General features: G+C 47.0%; 1 protein-coding gene across 1 annotated transcript; it reads left to right on the forward strand.

The window, feature by feature from the left end:
* Positions 1-1489: 1489 nt before the first annotated feature.
* On the forward strand, positions 1490-12288 carry MUC22 (mucin 22). The gene is made up of 4 exons (XM_083426537.1): positions 1490-2426; positions 3629-4333; positions 6332-6441; positions 10670-12288. Exons 1-4 carry the CDS (start codon positions 2360-2362, stop codon positions 10739-10741), a joined length of 954 nt encoding a protein of 317 aa, XP_083282663.1. The 5' UTR covers positions 1490-2359; the 3' UTR covers positions 10742-12288.
* The last annotated feature ends 6663 nt before the right edge of the window (positions 12289-18951 follow it).

Raw genomic sequence — 18951 nt, forward strand, 5'->3', positions numbered from 1 at the left:
GTGCTCTTCTCGCTTTCAGGCCAAGGGAGCTGGTGTTTGTCCACAGACAGCTTTCCGGGTCATGTGGCCAGCAAAACTAAACTGCTTCTGGTGCAACAGGGCACAGTGATGAAACCAGAGTGCACGGAAACACCGTTTACCTTCCTGCCACAGCAGTACCTATTTATCTACTTGCACTGGCGTGCTTTCGAACTGCTAGGTTGGCAGGAGCTGGGACAGAGCAACGGGAGGTCACCCCGTCGAGGGGATTTGAACTGCTGAACTTCCGATCTACAAGCCCAAGATGCTCAGTGGTTTAGAGTCTACAGCGCCACCTGCGTCATAGATAGCTGGTTGGCCACTTTGCAAGACGATTTGATTAGACAAGATTTTGGTTTGATCCAGCAGGGATCTTCTTGCTTTCTTAGTCCCCCTCCCCATTACTAATATTTTTTCACCCCAGGAGTCAGTCAGTATCTCATAGCCAATGAACACATTCCTTCATTGGATTCCATACGATTCTCCCATCAAAGAGGTCACCTGTATTTTTCAAACCATGTGATCTGCCTTTCATGTGTTAAAAGATGTCTTTGAAGAGCACTTGGAAATTTTACAAGCTGTATCAAAAATAATGTGAGATCTGGTACCACTATCCTGAAAGTTGCAATAGGTTGATATAGAACTTCATTATGAGATCTCAACAGGAATGCCCTCATGCTGCAAAACTAACTACAAAAACAATTATTCAGGGAGAATGCTAGCAGGAATGTGGGGAGCTTTTTTTGCACTTTCTGCCACATGTACAACTATCTGGTTGTTGGACAGAAGCCCTAGGTGTGGCCAAGATGCAGTGAGTTTTTCCCCCTGAGGCCATGGTGACAGACATGCCAAAACTAAGAGAGGCTGTGGGGTGAGGCCTTCAGGGACGTTATAGCTGTGTCCCTTTCCCACAAGGATCACTCTCTTGCTGCTGGCGAGAATGAAGGTGTTGGCAGAAGAATAACACTCTGAGGAAGAGGGAAACATTCACTTAGAAGAAACCAATTCCTTGCCAGAAGAACAGCTATCCACTGGTGTCAAGTATGCTCTCAGGCATAGGTCAGGAATAAAACAACACAGTGCCCAATGTCAGTGAAGTTCACTCTTCATTCAAAGAAACAAAACTGCTCAGTCCTAGTGATTACAGCAACTCTTCCCAGTAGGTCTTGCCCCAATGAGGCAGTTGCGAGGACTGAAGGTTCCCACCTTTGCATTGCTCTCTAAGGCTCCTCCTCTTCCTAAGGAGTCTGAGACTGATGCCTTGTCTGTCTCTGTTGTACCCTCTTCATTTCTGCATCTTCTGGGGAACCAAGGGAGGGTGGAGCTGGTTGAAGCAGGAGGGGGAGACTCTGTTTCTTCAGCAGCCGGATCTCTGCTTCTGCCTCTGATTCTAGACTGCTCTCTGACACATCCTCTTCCTGCTCACTAAGCCCTGTTGCCTCTCCAGCTTCCGACATCACCACCTCCTCCCAGCCTGCTCCCTCTGACCACTCATGGTCATCCCATCACCAGTTCCCTGGCTCTGAGCCTTCTTCCTCTGGGGGTTCCCTTGGGGGTTCCCTAGCTGGTGTGTCCCACCACTCCTACATTAAGGTTACCACATTGTTTTCAATGAATTCGGGGACACTTTTCAACTTCAATGGATTTTGTATAGGGACTGATTTGTAAATCCGTGGACTGTCCCCAGGAAATGGGGACATCTGGCAACCTTATCCTACATCCAACCAGCCCACCATGACAGTTACTTGTCTGGAGGTGGGAAGATCCTGGCAGTAGGTGATTCAATTAGATAGTTGGATGTGTGGTGGACATGCAGACCGCAGAATATACAAATATAAGGTGTGTGTTTTTAAAATCCACCATATCTGAGTTGTTATGGGCGCTTCAAAACGTGGTGATACCTATGGGTTTAAGGAAGTCCCTTCAGCTCTCATGGTCTCTTATTCCTTTGCCCCTAGAATATTCAGATAATGCTCCAGTTTTCTCTTCCATTTCCTAGAAAGGTTTTCTAGTGAGAGGAGATGCAATAAAAAGAAAAACTGGAGAAATCTGGTTTGGAAATGCTCTGACCCAACTGGAAGAAAGGATTTAGCCCCAGATGAAAGGCTGTTTTATTACGCTTTACTGGCTATAATTTTCTCACTGCCCAACGCCACCGGATGAGCTCCCTTATCACTAGGCAGAAGCACCTCCATTTTAATGGAAACACTCCTCGGTGTCACTGGATACCAGGCGACCTCCTTCCCATAAAACCATCACGTTTGTTTCGTTCCCATAAAACCATGCGATCGCTGGCACTCCTGCCTCGGGCAGCCGGTGAAATCGCTAGGGAGCAGCTACAATGGAGCCGGTTCTATCTGCCCCCTGGAAGATCATCTTCCCAGCAATCCTGTGCCTTGCGGAAACAGGTAAGACCTCCTGGATTTGCAGCCAAATCTGGTGCATATTTACTTGGAAGCAACTCCCGCTGTGGTCAATGGATCTTGCTCCCATGTAAGTGTGCTTAGGATTTTAGCCAGTGTGTGTGTGTGTGGCAGAGGCCAGAATTTTTGACACACAAGCTGCAGACAGTGTAGTGTAGTGATTAGAGTTGATGGACTAGAACTCAGGAATTCAGCCCCCTACTAAGTCTGGAAGTTCTCTGGGCGACCTTGGGCCAGTCACCAACCTCATGGAGTGGTTATGAGGATAATACGGAAGGGAGAGTGATCTATGCCACCTTGAACTCTTGGAGCAGATGTGGAGTGCCAATGCAATAATAAGCAAATGAAAGCCGTCCCTCCCACTGGGCAATGTGGAGCAGGCTGTCTCATGCAGCAGATTTGGGGGACCTTCCCCTGTTGAGTTGGATAGCTCAGTTAGTTAGAGCATGGTGCTGATAATGCCAAGCTTGCAGGTTCAATCCCCATAAGGTACAGATGCTTATTCTTTGATTGCAGAGGGTTAGACTGGATCAGGATTTCCCAAACTTGGGTCTCCAGCTGTTTTTGGACTACAGCTCCCACCGTCCAAAGCTAGCAGAACCATTGGTCAGGGATGATGGGAACTGTAGCCCAGACCAGCTGGAAACTCAAGTTTGGGAAACATTGAGCTAGTTGATCCTCGGGGTCCCTTCCAACAAGGTTGTCTTATATCGTCAGACCACCGCTTCGTTTGTCTAGCTCAGTATTGTTTACAAAGAGTGACAGCAGCTCTTCCCAAGGCTAGCCGTACCCGGAGATATTGGGGATAGAACCAGCATGTGCTCTATCACTGAGCCATGCCACCCCCTCCCTTCAGCATCCAGCTGGGAGCCAGTGTGGTATAGTGGTTAAGAGCAGTGGACTCGTAATCTGGTGAACCGGGTTCGCTTCCCCGTTCCTCCACATGCAGCTGCTGGGTGACCTTGGGCCAGTCGCACTTCTCTGAAGTCTCTCAGCCCCACTCACCTCACAGAGTGTTTGTTGTGGGGGAGGAAGGGAAAGGAGAATGTTAGCCGCTTTGAGACTCCTTCGAGTAGTGATAAAGTGGGATATCAAATTCAGACTCCTCCTCTTCTTCTTGCATGAAAGAACTATGAAGGTGGTAGAGAGAATTCCGGTGCAGGAATTTATATATTTCTTATTTTCAGCACCCACAGGTCCCGTTATCGCCGAAGGAACCACTGCAGAAATGAAGATATCACTCAGCATAAGTGGCGATACCGTCACTACGGTACACTGCGCTTTGCCATTTGCAACAGCTGTGGATGTTGCCTTAATGGCAGCCCACATCTCTCAAGGATGTACAGTCATATTGACTCTAAATGTCACAGCTCATGGGGAAAACACAGTTGTTACTGCTGGAGGAAGTTCCACCACCAACGTCAGAGGAATTACTAGAGCCACCACTGGAGAAGTCGGCAACAATGCAGTCGGCGGTGAACTTGAAGGCCCCATTTTGGGATGTGCTGCCCACACAACCACCCCTGACGTCTCCTCTATGGCTTTGGAAGGTTCCTCTGAAAGCACCTCTCCCAGCGTCAACAGCGCTGCTTCTACAACCCCCCCATCTGCTCCCTATGCAACTTCTCTGGGTCCTGAGAGTGTTGCTACAGCAACCCAAACTGGAGCTGGGTTGGACGTTCCAGCAAGTGACATCAGCTTCTTGGGGGAAGGCTCCCCTGGCCAGGAAGATTTTGCCCCGACAGAAAACCCTGAGGATCTGACCCTCCCTTCGACAGAGAATTTTACTGGCACAGTTGCGGTGAAAACTAACACCCCACAGCAGGAAGAGACCACCGTCCCACCTGTAAATGCCACTCCCACTCTTAGAAAGTCCACGGTCCATGAGGAAGGTAATAAGCAACCAATCTATAGCCCTGCTGAGTTGGCTTCTTCAGGGTAGAACTGCATGTTACTTTAGGGCACTGGGCATAGTTAAATGGTACAATATCTGCTTTCAATTCAGTGGACAATTCAATTCATCACGCTTTTGATTCAGGGCTGGGAGAAACCCCTGCTTGAACTTCCTTCTGGTCAGTGCAGGCATTGCTGGGCTAAGGTGGGCCATTGTTCTGATCCAGTATAAGGTAGTTCCTAGGTTCCTACTTCTGCAAAGTGGTTATTTGCTTTGGCAAACCCAGAGCAGACTCCAAGTGTCCCTATTTTTCAGGGACAGTCCCGGATTTACAGAAACCGTCTCGGTTTCTGATTTGACCTCAGAATGATCCACTTTTCCTTAGGGTGTCCCTATTTTCATCGGAGAAATGTTGGAGGGTGTGGAGTTACTTGACCCCTGAGTCAAGGAGATAGTATACAACCTTTAGAAGACATCTGGGCAGCCCTGTATAGGGAAGTTTTAAAAAATGTTTTATTATGTGTTTACAGTCATACCTTGGGTTACAGATGCTTCGGGTTGCGCAATTTTGGGTTGCGCACTGTGCCAAACCAGGCAGTACCGGAACTGGTTACTTCCTGGTTTCAGCGCATGTGCAGAAGCACCGAATCGCGACCTGTGCATGTGCTGCGGGTTGCGAACATGCTTCCCGCACGGGTCACGTTTGCAACTTGAGCATGCACTGTATATATGTTGAAAGCTGCCCAGAGTGGCTGGGGCAACCCACCCAGTCAGAGGGGTGGATATAACAACAACAACATAGGGCACCCCTGTCTTCCTCAGAGGAATGTTGGAAGGTATGCAAATAATGAGGAAATGGGACACTTTGTGGGGGGAACTGGTGGGTGGAAGGAGGGGGTGCCTAACCCTTCTTCTGTCTGCTGATTCTCCCAGACGTAAGGACATTCCTCCCCACCCCACACTTTAGAATGCAAACATGGGGTTTGGAACCCCACGTTTGCCTTGCAGTGGCTGGGGCTGGTTGGAACCAGTAGGATGCTAGGCAGGGAGACCACCAGCAGGTGGAGCCAGAGTCAACGACAGGCAGAACCAACAAATTCTAGCCTTGTCTGCCACTGTCCTCCCTGCTGAGTTCTACAAGGGCAACGGTGAGACGGAGGAGAGGATGGTGTGGAAACTGACAGGCAGTAATGCAGCCCCTTTGAACGCCTAATATGTAAGAAGGCAGGCAGGTGGGGGGAAATGAGGTTGGTGGCTCCATTCAGTCTTAACGGAGGGCCGTGGGTTTGAGCCCCATGTTGGGCAAAAGATTCCTGCATTGCAAGGGGTCTAACCCTACAATTCTATGATCCTACAACCAAGCTGGGATGCAGGTGGCGCTGTGGGTTAAACCACAGAGCCTAGGACTTGCCGATCAGAAGGTTGGCGGTTCAAATCCCCACGACAGGGTGAGCTTCTGTTGCTCGGTCCCTGCTCCTGCCAACCTAGCAGTTCGAAAGCATGTCAAAGTGCAAGTAGATAAATAGGTACCGCTTCGGCAGGAAGGTAAACGGCGTTTCCGTGCGCTGCTCTGGTTCACCAGAAGCGGCTTAGTCATGCTGGCCACATGACCCAGAGGCTGTACACCGGCTCCCTCGGCCAATAAAGCGAGATGAGCGCCGCAACCCCAGAGTCGGTCACAACTGGACCTAATGGTCAGGGGTCCCTTTACCTTTACCTTTACCTTTTTACAACCGAGCTATGACCCAGTAATGGTGGAGGGGATGACAAGGAAGCAGCAGCAGCAGCAGCAGCAGCAGCAGGGTTCTCGAAACAGGATTTATAAGTCAGTTCAACATTCTCACTACTTTCAAGCAAAAATCTGAGCTGGAGAACCCCCAACTCCCCAAGCTGCCATGTGTTTGGAATGTGGATCACCTATAAGAAGTTGTTGATGAGTAAATTGAGTAAATTGTTGTCAGTTTAGTTCACATATCTTACTCCTGTCTTTTTGTAGAGAACAGCACATGCCATCCCAACTGTGGTGCTTTCCCAGGATGGGCCACAGTCCTCCTATGCCTGACGATGTCATTCTTCATTTTCATGCTGGTTGGCTTCCTGTTTTTGGTAAGTTATTATTATTATTATTAAGAATTGGTCAGCTCTGGGTCCAGCGCCTGTGAAACCTCACCAGAGCAGATAGATAGCGTTTACAGCTGCCTGGAAGTCAGGCAGACTCTGAAGGTCTCTGAAAAAGGCAGGGCACTCAGGTGAAGTAGAGTAGAAAGCTAGTCTGGAACTTTGTTCCCGTTGCCTGTTTCCCCTTGTTACAAAATGCTTTTTCCTCCTCCACAAGTATGCCCAGGCCCATTCATTTGGCACAGGACACAACTGTCCCAAACGTGAGCCCTGGAGGAAAAAGCCATCACTTTGATGGGAGTGATCCTACTTAAGAGAGGGGATGCTTAAGAAATTTATTTAATTGGTTGTTTTGTTTAACGCAAGACTGGGAGCATTGCAAGTGGGCTGCACTGTGATCCATTTGAAAGTGTGACTCCCTGCTAAGTCCATGAAATTAAATTGTCCTGTTATATATATGAGATCAGTTTCATTTTGTAAGATATCTTGGGAGGACTTTGATCAGAAAGACAGCATAGGAGCTATTTAAATCAGAGTGGGGAACCCTTTTCAGCCAAAATTTAAGGGCTTGGATGTTACTTGTGGGAGGAGCCAGATGCAAAAGTGGGTGGAGCAATGGATATTACCTTTTTCCTTTGCATGGCTAGAATGTAGTATTCATACCATTGGACCATCCCGATTTAAGTGGGACATCAGAAGCCATCTCGGCTTTTGATTGGATCCTGGAATGTCCTGTTTTTGGTCTGGCACTCCAGTGCAAGTCAGCTGGCTCCCACAAGAGCTCGGGACCAAAACAAAAAACAAAAGCAAGCTTCCCAATTTGGATCACCCAGATGTTGAAGGGTAGAGACCTGAGGGAGAGACCTGAGGGCCAGATAGAGAGACACAGACAGCTGCATTTGGCCCCTGTGCCTGAGGTTCCCCAACCCTACTTTAAATAAATAAAATAAATATAATAAGTTTGCAAATCTTTCCTCTCCCCCAAGGATCTCAAGGAAGCCTACATGGTTCTTCTCCTCCCCTTGTTTTATCCTCACCACAACCTGTGTGGTAGATGAAAAGAGGGTGATTGGCCCCATGAGTTTAATAGGTGAGGAGGGATTTGAATCTAGGTCTCCCCAGTTCTAGCTAGTCCAACCACCACATCACATAGAATCATGGAATCTTAGAGTTGGACATCCTTTATCCAGATATTTCCATTTGTATCCCGCTGCCTAGAGACCACAGCACACAAACTGCTGCTTGGTGGCCCTCACCCTTCTTCTTCTTCTTCTTCTTCTTCTTCTTCAATAATAATAATAATAATAATAATCATAATAATAATAATATAACAACAACAACAACAACAACAACAACAACAACAACTTATTATTTATACCCCGCCCATCTGGCTAGGTTTCCCTAGCCACTCTGGGTGGCTTTCAACAGAATATTAAAATACAATAGTCTATTAAACATTAAAAGCTTCCCTAAACAGGGTTGCCTTCAGATGTCTTCTAAAAGTCTGGTAGTTGTTTTTATCTTTGACATCTAGTGGGAGGGCATTCCACAGGGCGGGTGCCACTACCAAGAAGGCCCTCTGCCTGGTTCCCTGTAACTTGGCTTCTCGCAGCGAGGGAACTGCCACTCGTAGCCAAGTAAGATTGTCTTCCATAAACACGGTCTTAACAGTGAGTCTGTAAGTGACTGTGGAGGCCAATTCTGGATCCACACGTCCTTCCACAGTGGGGACATAGGTTTCTGGGCAGGAGCTAATCACGGTGAGGGTTTGCCAAGCGTGGCTTCCTCTTAGCACGTTTCTCCCTTGCGTCCTGAGTTTGAGCATCTTCAAAACCCATAATAATAATAATAAAATCCTTCCAGTAGCACCTTAGAGACCAACTAAGTTTGTGATTGGTATGAGCTTTCTTGTGCATGCACACAAAAGCTCATATCAATAACAAACTTAGTTGGTCTCCAAGGTGCTACTGGAAGGAATTTTGTTTGTTTATTTGTTTGTTTTGACTACGGCAGACCAACACAGCTACCTACCTGTATTCAAAACCCACGACACCTTTGGTGGAGGCTGTTCTCATATTGGAGCGCTCGCAGGCCAGTGTTTCCCATTTGTTAGTGTTTATACTACATTTTTAAAGATTTGCCTTGAGAGATTCTTTGAACCTCTTTTGTTGACCACCAGCATCACGCTTACCATTTTTCAATTCAGATAGAGTGGTTGCTTTGGAAGACGATAATCAGGCATCCGCACAACACCCAGCCTGGCGGCTAAGAGTTGTAGCCATGGGCAAGAAGGCTAGAGGGAAAGACCTGGAATGTGAAGATGCTCTTAAGATTTAGGACGAAGAGGGAACCTAGGCTGGATCCAGATGTGCAGCAGAGAGTTGGAAGGGTGTTCAAAGGTCAATGAGTCTTTCAATGAAAGAAACCTTGTAATGACTACAGTAAAATGTGATAAATGTTGAGGAAACCGGACGGACTGCGTCATTTTAGACTGGAGGTGATGGCAGATGATCTTTCCAAATGCTCCTCTGTGTTAAAGAAACAAAACAAAACCCATCCATAGAAAACCAGCTGAGCAGGCTAAGGGCTGGGCTGGAACCTTTCTCCCTGGTGTTTTTAATTTTCTGTTTGCACAGTGTTTTGCTTTGTCTTTTTAATCGGAGAGCGCATGCCGTTTGCCCTGCAACCCTTCAGAATGAGTCGCTCTGCCTTATTCCCGACCTCATTGTTCAAATCGGGCCTTGAATTAGTAGCACAGTTCAGTAACTGTAGGCTCTGGACTTAATGCTCTTCCAGGAGGGTGGCTGTTCTGGTGGTAAACTGTATTACTTCAAATGGACTTATGAGAGCCCTCTTAAGACGCATACATGCCAACATTTCTCCAATGAAAATAGGGACGTCCTAAAGAAAACTGAGGGACGCGGGTGGCGCTGTGGGTTAAACCACAGAGCCTAGGACTTGCCGATCAGAAGGTCGGCGGTTCGAATCCCTGTGACAGGGTGAGCTCCCGTTGCCCGGTCCCTGCTCCTGCCAACCTAGCAGTTCGAAAGCACGTCAAAGTGCAAGTAGATAAATAGGTACCACTCCGGCGGGAAGGTAAACGGCGTTTCCGTGTGCTGCTCTGGTTCGCCAGAAGAGGCTTAGTCATGCTGGCCACATGACCCGGAAGCTGTACGCCAGCTCCCTCGGCCAATAAAGCGAGATGAGCACCGCAACCCCAGAGTCAGCCACGACTGGACCTAATGGCCAGGGGTCCCTTTACCTTTAAAGAAGAGTGAGGTATTCTGGGATCAAATCAGAAACCAGGACAGCATTACTTCAGAATGTGCATTACTTCTTCACTTACTTCAGAAAGCCCTGGTGTGTTCATTGGGGTGAAATCCTGCTCATTCTGCTGAATAGCATGGCCCTAGACATCTGCCCTCCAAGCTTTACCCTAATGGCACCACTGGCCTTAACTACAGTGAGCTAAGTCAGAGATTCAGGAAGCTGTGGCCCTCCAGTTGTTGTTGATGTTGTTGTTGTTGTTGTTGTTGTTCCACCAGCCCCAGATTTGTGTGGCCAATGCTCAGGGATGATGGCAGGGTTGTAGTCTGAAAGCCTTCCTCCTTCCCGACAGACCCCCACGTGTATTGAGATCAGTAGTGGGAACCTTTGTGGCAGTTCCACCTCCCTCAGAAGTTTGGAGTGGGGGCCTTCTCCATGGTAGCTCCTCAGTTGTGAAAATCACTCCCTGCAGAAGTGTGCCTGGGCTCCTCACTATACGGCTTTCGGCTAATGCTGAAAACGCACCTTTTTACCTTGGCCTTTCACACCTGAGATGTGTGTTTTCAGCGCCCTCTCTGTTCCTGCAGCTATAATATGTTTCAACTGTTTTTAATTCTGAATTTTTAATTGTTTTTACCTGCCCTGGGACCTGGGCAAGCAATAAATTTAATAACTGATAATAATAGTAGGCCAACAACATCTGGGAGGGTCACTTGACCCTATCCTTAAGTTAAGTGATGGTAAAAAAGGTAAGGAAATATTGAGCTGAAGTGGCAGCTGAACAGTCAGTAGACCGTAGAGTCGCAATGACCTGGACTTGGACCTTGGGTGCGCCTCACTGAATATTTTGGAAGCACAGAGTTCCATCACCTATGAATCACAGCACCTCCTTATCAAGTCATACAACATACATAAGTAAATACATATATATTCCTTCTTTTCCTCCTAGTTTCCATACTGGACAAAGGTTGCACACCCCAGCGCTGTGCCATGCAGCTCAGCCCATCGAATGTCAACTTAGCAGTCAACCCAGAGAGACAGAGAGAGACTTCGCTGAAATGTCAAAATGAGTCGGCTGTGTAGCTGCTTTTCTAGATGACGGGGTTTTTCTTTCTTTCTTTCCGTTTTGCGGCTTCAATATGTTTGCTTTTGAAATAAAAATCCCAGACGGTGGACAGTTTTCACCCACTTGAATTTTGACTAGCATATGTAATCAGCCTTCTCTTGACAGTCCCAGAACCTGTTTCTAGTGACAGGACTCAGTCTTGGAAACATGTGAAGTTATAGGGAAAGGAGAGGGTTTCTGTAATTGGTCACCGGGCCTGAGTTTCTCCAATCGTTTCATATGTAGTGGTCCACAAAAGAATGGAAAAATTCCCATTAACTTCCTGATTGGCTCCCTTCTCTATGCCCAGTTTTCAATAAAAAGGCAAAAAGAGAGCCTTTATTGTTGGTCTACGTACAGTGGTACCTTGGGTTACATACGCTTCAGGTTACAGACTCCGCTAACTCAGAAATAGTACCTCAGGTTAAGAACTTCGCTTCAGGATGAGAACAGAAATCGTGCTCCGGCAGCACGGCGACAGCAGGAGGCCCCATTAGCTAAAGTGGTGCTTCAGGTTAAGAACGGACCTCCGGAACGAATTAAGTTCTTAACCCAAGGTACCACTGTACTGTTTACCTAGTTGATCCTTGGTCACACACATTGATATTTAGGGTTATTTCTTTCATTCCTGTTCATGGTGAATGATCATGTGCTTTTTAAGGGGCAGTAGCAACAGATGAATTGTTTTCTCCTTACAGAGCTTGAAGTGGTTTTTTTTTGGGGGGGACATACCTGTTGAACTCCTGTCTGTTATGAAGTTTTTAAAGTTACAGGAGCTTTGCCAGAAAAGGGGAGGCAATTCTCATGATTCATATTTTGTTTATGTTACTGAAGACTGCATGAATTAGTGCCAATGAGCTGTAGTTCCGGGAGCTTGGGGGAGGAAATTTTGTATTTCTTGATTCTTTCTGTTAAATGCCTTTTGTGGGATTGGTTTGTATTAATGAAGATGTTGTGACATGCTAACCACGCCTTCTGGTTGTTCATGTTTGTTCATGTGCCCAAGGAAGATGAGTATTTCTCAGCTTTTTTTTTTTTTAACCTAACATCTGCATGGGCTTTCTCCTATGTAAATGTAAGCAGGATTGCATCTGAAATCACCGTATTTTTCTGTGTATAAGACGATTTTTTTTCTTAGTTTTTATACATGGGTGTCGTCTCATGTAGTGGTACCTCGGGTTACAGATGCTTCAGGTTACATACATGTCAGGTTACAGACTCCGCTAACCCAGAAATAGTACCTTGGGTTAAGAACTTTGCTTCAGGATGAGAACAGAAATCGTGCAGTGGCAGCGCAGCGGCAGCAGGAGGCCCCATTAACTAAAGTTCAGGTTAAGAATAGTTTCAGGTTCAGAACAGACCTCCAGAACGAATTAAGTTCTTAACCCGAGGTAACACTGTACATGGTTTTCGGCAGGGTGATCAACAACTTTTCTTAATAAATTCTTAATAATTTGGGGTTCAAAAAACTGGCTTGAGAGCAGTACATGTGAAAAGGATCCTGGAGTCTTGGTTGACCACAAACTTGACATGAGCCAACAGTGTGACGCGGCAGCTAAAAAAGCCAATGCAATTCTGGGCTGCATCAATAGTATAGCATCTAGATCAAGGGAAGTAATCGTGCCACTGTATTCTGCTCTGGTCAGACCTCACCTGGAGTACTGTGTCCAGTTCTGGGCACCACAGTTCAAGAAGGACACTGACAAACTGGAACATGTCCAGAGGAGGGCAACCAAAATGGTCAAAGGCCTGGAAAGGATGCCTTATGAGGAGGGAGAAAGGTTCTTTTCTGCTGCTCCAGAGAAGCGGACACGGAGCAATGGATCCAAACTACAAGAAAGAAGATTCCACCTAAACATTAGGAAGAACTTCCTGACAGTAAGAGCTGTTCGACAGTGGAATTTGCTGCCAAGGAGTGTGGTGGAGTCTCCTTCTTTGGAGGTCTTTAAGCAGAGGCTTGACAACCATATGTCAGGAGTGCTCTGATGGTGTTTCCTGCTTGGCAGGGGGTTGGACTCGATGGCCCTTGTGGTCTCTTCCAACTCTATGATTCTATGAAAATAGGGGTCATCTTATACATGGGGGCATCTTATACACAGGAAATTACGGTACTTCCATTGTGTGGAGTCCAAAGTACAGATGGGTCCCGACCTCCTAGTTGAAGTTGGGTACTCTAGACAGTGGCTACATTCACATGACAGTTTATTCCATTTTCACTGAGTTTCCCTGTTGATTTCCACATTATACTTGAGCTTTCACATGATGTAAAGGCCACTTCCTGAACTATATAGGAATATATACATACACATTGTGACTTGTCATTATTTTTATTGACTATAATAATTCTTTATTGTAATTGTTAAGTGTAGACTGCTTAATTGTTTTTTGTTGATATTTAATTCTGCTGTTTGCTGTTATATTCTAATGGATTATTGAATAGAGCTCTATTTGATATAAGTTTTTTTATTTTATTTTAAAGTTATCATGACTTCTTTTCGTATCGGATCAGATTGTGGTTACGGATGTGATCTTTGCTGCCTATTTTGTCGTTCCTTCAGCCTGCGAACCGCCTTGTGCATCGTAATATGCAAATTAAAAGTGAAATGAAAAAATAGAGACTTGCACTGTTTTTTGGCAACACCTGTTTACTTATAAATATACAAGTTGAGCAGGACGGAGGCAGGCAGGTGGGCAGCGATACATCTTAGGACAGCATCAGTTCTCTCCCTAGAGCAGCTGCTCACCTTTTCAAAGGTTCCACTGGCAAAACCAGCCAACCAGATTTTCCTCTCCTTTCCTGGCTACTTTGGTAGGGCAAACTGTTTCTATCCTGCCACAGAGACAGAGACAGAGAGATCGCTAAGTTCAGCCATACCCATGGTGGCTGGTAATTGTGATCACATACTCGCCAGCTCCAATACTTTGGCCACCTCATGAGAAGAGAAGACTCCCTGGAAAAGACTCTGATGTTGGGAAAGATGGAGGGCACAAGGAGAAGCAGACAACAGAGGATGAGATGGTTGGATAGTGTTCTCGAAGCTACCAGCATGAGTTTGACCAAACTGCGGGAGGCGGTGGAAGACAGGAGTGCCTGGCGTGCTCTGGTCCATGGGGTCACAAAGAGTTGGACACAACTAAACGACTAAACAACAACAGGAGAAGAGGATGACAGAGGACGAGATGGTTGGACAGTGTTCTCGAAGCTACCAACATGAGTTTGACCAAACTGCCGGAAGCAGTGGAAGACAGGAGTGCCTGGCATGCTCTGGTCCATGGGGTCACGAAGAGTCGGAAGAGTCTGAAACAGCGGTGCCAAAGGAAGTCTGGATGAGCTCTTAGACTTGTTATATTTTCTGCTCCTTCTGCTGAGCAATGGCTAAGGGTTTTGTTTTTTAAAGCATTGATATAACAGCACTGAACTATAAGCATACCAAACATGCTGGCAGCTTGGGGGAGCAGAAGGTAAAACAGCTAGGAATCAGACAAAATGCACCTGTCAACATACTTCCCTAGAAAAGGCCATTTGAACACCTCACAGGTGTGCGTTTCTCTTAGCCTGTAGTTTGGCAACCACGCTAAATGCCATCTCTCTTTGGAGTGGGGTAACTGGCAAATGGCAACATGGATACATTGCTGATCACGGATGCCTCAAATACCTCCTGGTTGCTGCTGCTTCGCAAGAGGAGGAAAGGCAAGTAGGTAGGGAGTTTGGCGCGGTGCAAACATATTGTTAGGTGTGCTGGGCTGGCTCTGCCGGTGCATCTGCACTCTACTGTACTGACCTCCCTGGCACCAGGAAGCAATAGCGACTCGGCTGCCCAGAGATCAGATGAGCACCACTGTACCATGCTCTACTGTAGGGTTACCAGACTATCCCCGGTTCCCGGAGACAGTCCCCGGATTTGCAAATCTGTCCCTGGGAAACGTGGCAGTGACAGCCTCAGCAGCCCGGAGCCAGCCCGGTAGCGCAGTTGCCTCTGGCTGGCTTCAGGAGCTGCTCGCTGCCGCGGCCACTGTCGAAAGGGAACCAGGGACGTCCGGTGGTACAGATCTCCTGCCCCCTCCCCCCTTTGTTTTGACAGATCAGGGGAGGCTCGGGAATCACGGCCATTCGGCGCACCATTGCCCAGTTTTTTAAAAAATTCTGTGCATTTATGTTTCACAGAGTGTGAAAGAAGGGCTTTGCACCTTTATACAATATGCGTGTGTGCTTGTGCCCAGGGTCTTTTGTCTCACCATCCCCACTACTGACTCCCTGTTGCTTCTCAGCTTAAAAAAAAAAGTGTCCCCGGATTCATTGGAAAAAAATCTGGTAACCATACTCTACTGTTCACTATTTAGGAGGCTCGTGGCAACAAGAATATACACTACATGGGACAGCCAATATTCAGCAGCAACCTCCCTGGGAAGAGTTAGTTTCGTATGCCGTTTCTTTTAGATATGAAACACCAACTAATTTTATTTGCAGGTTTGCAAGGTTTTGTTTCTGGAACAACACCAGACAGAAAGTGAAAAGTGTTAAGTTGTGGGTGAACATATCAGACGACACCGCGATTCTTCAAACAGCTCTTGTTTATTCACAGGCCAGAACAGAACTGAACTGAAGGGCTCAGCCAGCCTGCTTATATAGAGCTCCACTAGAACGCAACAGTAACCATTTTCTGTAACTATCCAATCACTGAACGTCACTTTCGATCCCATATTTGCATATGTGGACCTGAACTATCTACAGTATCCCCCCGCTGGCCCAGGGTGAGAACTTCAGTACATAACACCCCTCCCCACCGAGATAAGGCGTTAGTTACAATCGTAATGGTTTCCTTATATACAGCACTACACGCAAAAAGCAGTGGGAATAAATTCATTTTCCATGCTGGAACCTTGATGCAGTCTGTAACCATAAGAGATTCTACCTTTAACACCACGGTGGTCAGATTACTACAGTAAGGAAGGCAGAAGCATCGGGGGAGTTTGATAAGTTGAAGTAATCAGTCTCCTTAACCTGGTGACAACAGGCTTTTTGCAGTGGGTTCGAGTGCCACGCTGGGCAAAAGATTCCTGCGTTGCGGGGGGGGGGGGGGTGTGGACTAGATGACATGCAGTCCCTTTGAACTCTGATTCTATAATTCTATAAAACTAAGATTTCCATTTGGGAAGTTTTAGGTAGACAGCGCTCCCATTTTGAAACCTGATGGCTTTGCACTAGCATCATAAAAGCAACACTGGTTAATAAATGAATCCACTTGTGCAGAACTACCGGTAGTTAGTGTCATTTGTGATCAAAACCTTCTCTAGCATCCATTGATTTTCCTTAAGAGGGTTGCCTTTACATGCATGGCTCCCCCCCATCCCCCGCTTCCCTCTACAGTATCAGCCCCAACCACCCATTCTCAGGCTGCCTATCAGAACCAGACCCTCCAAATTTTGATGATACTCTCATTTCAAGATGGGTTCAGGGGAACATGTTCAATTATAATGTTGAGTAGGTGACCAGGATGAAGAATGTTGCATAGTAGATGACCTAGGAGAGAGAGACAGAGAATGAATGAATGAATCACTGATATATGCTTAGAGCAATAATAACATGCAAGTCAAAGGGAAGGACCCTCAAGTCCTGGCTCAAAAAAACACCCTCTTTCTGATTTTGGGGGAAATGCACTAAAACATCTGGCATGCATAACTCTCCTCCTTGAATCCCTCATTGTCCCTCCCTTAAAAAATCTTTAATATAGAAAACCTCCAAATATTGTCTCTTTAAAATCCTTCTACTTGCTTTTTAAAGTTCACGCAGTTTTCTCTAGAAGTGTCAGTTTTCTTTCTCCCCCCCCCCCCAGCTAATTGGGGTTTTGTTTTTCTTAAAGTGGGGAAAAAAATCCCCACTGTTTTGGTCCTTATCTAAACCGAAAAATATCCATTAATTTAAATTTATTGTGCTTTTTCATCTTGGAAGTAGGCAGAATCCATTATTCCCAGGCTTAGAAAACACCTAAGACTTTTTAAAGTAACAAGACAATTGCCAGCCCTACCCCCACCCTGCCCATTCCCTCTAATCTAAAATATTATTAAAATTAAACAAACAAACAAATGCCCTCTTTCTGTTTTAACACCTACACATCCAATAAGGGTATATATGACAATGTCCATGGTGGGGTGTGTGTGAATTGCCTGTCTTCCTTACCATGCAAAATCCAACAGCCAATACCAGGATGACCAGCATGCCAATGAGCAGCGTGGGCCAATATGGCAGAAGGCTCACTGCAGGAGACAAGGAGAGAAAGAATGAGCTGCTTTAATCTCATCTGGCTTGCTGCTGCTTCACTTGGAGTTTATGCTTGCCCTTTGTGGTCAGTGGAAATTGTTTTCAATGCTTTCGTACAATTTTGGATCACATGAGTCAATGAGACTCTGGTCATGTGCAGAGTGCTTGGCAGTTACCCTTTGGTCTTGGTGGACCACAAGCTTAACATGAGTCAACAGTGTGATGCAGCAGCAAAAAAAGAGCTTATGCTATTGTAGGTTGCATCAACAGAAATCTGGTGTACAGATCAAGGGAAGTCATAGTACCACTCTATTCTGCCTTGGACAGACCAAACCTGAAATACTGTGTCCAGTTCTGGGCGCCACAATTTAAGAAGGATGCTGACAAGCTGGAATGTGTGCAGAGGAGGGCAACCAAGATGATCAAAGGTCTGGAAACTAAGCCTTAAGGGGAACACTTGAAGGAGCTGGGTATGTTTAGCCTGGAAAAGAGGAGACTGAGAGGAGATAGGATAGCAATATCTTAAGGGCTGTCGCATGATGTCGGATGGAGCAAGCTTGTTTTCTCCTGCTCTGGAGGGTAGGACTCGAACCAATGGCTTCAAGTTACAAGAAAGGAGTTTCCGACTAAACTTCCGAAAAAACTTTCTGATAGTAAGAGCTGTAAGGCAGTGGAACAGACTCCCACAAGAGGTGGTGGCCTCTCCTTCCCTGGAGGTTTTTAAGCAGAGTTTGGGTGGCCATCTGTCATGGATGCTTTAGTTGAGATTCCTGAATTGCAGGGGGTTGGACTAGATGACCCTTGGGGTCCCTTCCAAGATTTTATGATTCTATGCAGAAGTCAGCCATAGGGGTGGGTTGGGTAAGTCATTTCTACCAGGGCTGCCGCACTATGCCGGAAGTTCCCATTGCTGGACAGTTGCTAGCTTAACCCTTTGCCTAGTACAGGCATAGGCAAACTTGGCCCTCCAGATGTTTTGGGACTACAATTCCCATCATCCCTGACCACTGGTCCTGTTAGCTGGGGATGATGGGAGTTGTAGTCCCAAAACATCTGAAGTTTGCCTATGCCTGGCCTAGTTGCATGAGCTGAGGCTTTGGGTACTTTCACGGGCGCAGCTCATTCGTGACTTCTGTTTATCCTGATTGTGGGGTGCAGCTTGACCTTCCCACCCCTCAAACAAGCCTCCATGACCACTGGATTTGCTGCTCTCTCACAAGGACCCTTTGCCCACCAACCTTTCTTTACATCGGTCTCAAGTCATCATCACTCCTTGATCCTGAGCTCTGCCTGCCTGGAAGGTGCCTGGGTGTGATGGCCTGGGACTTGGGCTCGGGCTCGGAACCAGAGGAGTCCCAGTCTGCACAGCTGCCCCTGCAACAAACACCAGCTGGGCCGAGTCAGGGGCCTGAGCCTGTCTTGGCTCCAGATGCGGGGATTACCTCGTTGCCTTCAGCTTGGCCATCACTTTCACCTGCTCCACTACCGGTTGGGTCAGGGGAGGCTGAGGCAGCCCCTGGGTCTAGTAACCCACCAACGTCTCCCGAGCAGCAGAGACTCAGGTCTGAGAGAAGGAGAGACCTGAGTACTTGCAGGAGGAGTGCTCGCCTTTGGGCGAAACAGGGAGGTGAGTCACTGGGGGATCAGGACCCGACAAAGATAAAAGGCTGTTGGACCCCACCCCAGGTTGCGGGAGCAACATTGCTGTATGCCAGATCCTGCCTGAGATCCTATACCTGTCCTTGCCTGGTTTCCTGCCTCGTGTCCTGCCTTGGCCCTGTCGGACTGACTTCTAGTGGAACCTTCAGATTCTGGACAGGTACTGGACAGCGTTTCATGGGTTACCCCCGGGCCCAGCACACTGGGC

Source organism: Podarcis tiliguerta (assembly GCF_965153285.1).
Source record: "Podarcis tiliguerta genome assembly, chromosome: 2".
Lineage (NCBI taxonomy): Eukaryota > Metazoa > Chordata > Lepidosauria > Squamata > Lacertidae > Podarcis > Podarcis tiliguerta.

Coding starts and splice junctions, on each gene's coding strand:
- MUC22 (XM_083426537.1), top strand. CDS start 2,360: ATGGAGCCGGTTCTATCTGCCCCCTGGAAGATCATCTTCCCAGCAATC. Junction 2,427..3,628: donor CCTGTGCCTTGCGGAAACAG/GTAAGACCTCCT, acceptor TCTTATTTTCAG/CACCCACAGGTCCCGTTATC. Junction 4,334..6,331: donor GTCCACGGTCCATGAGGAAG/GTAATAAGCAAC, acceptor GTCTTTTTGTAG/AGAACAGCACATGCCATCCC.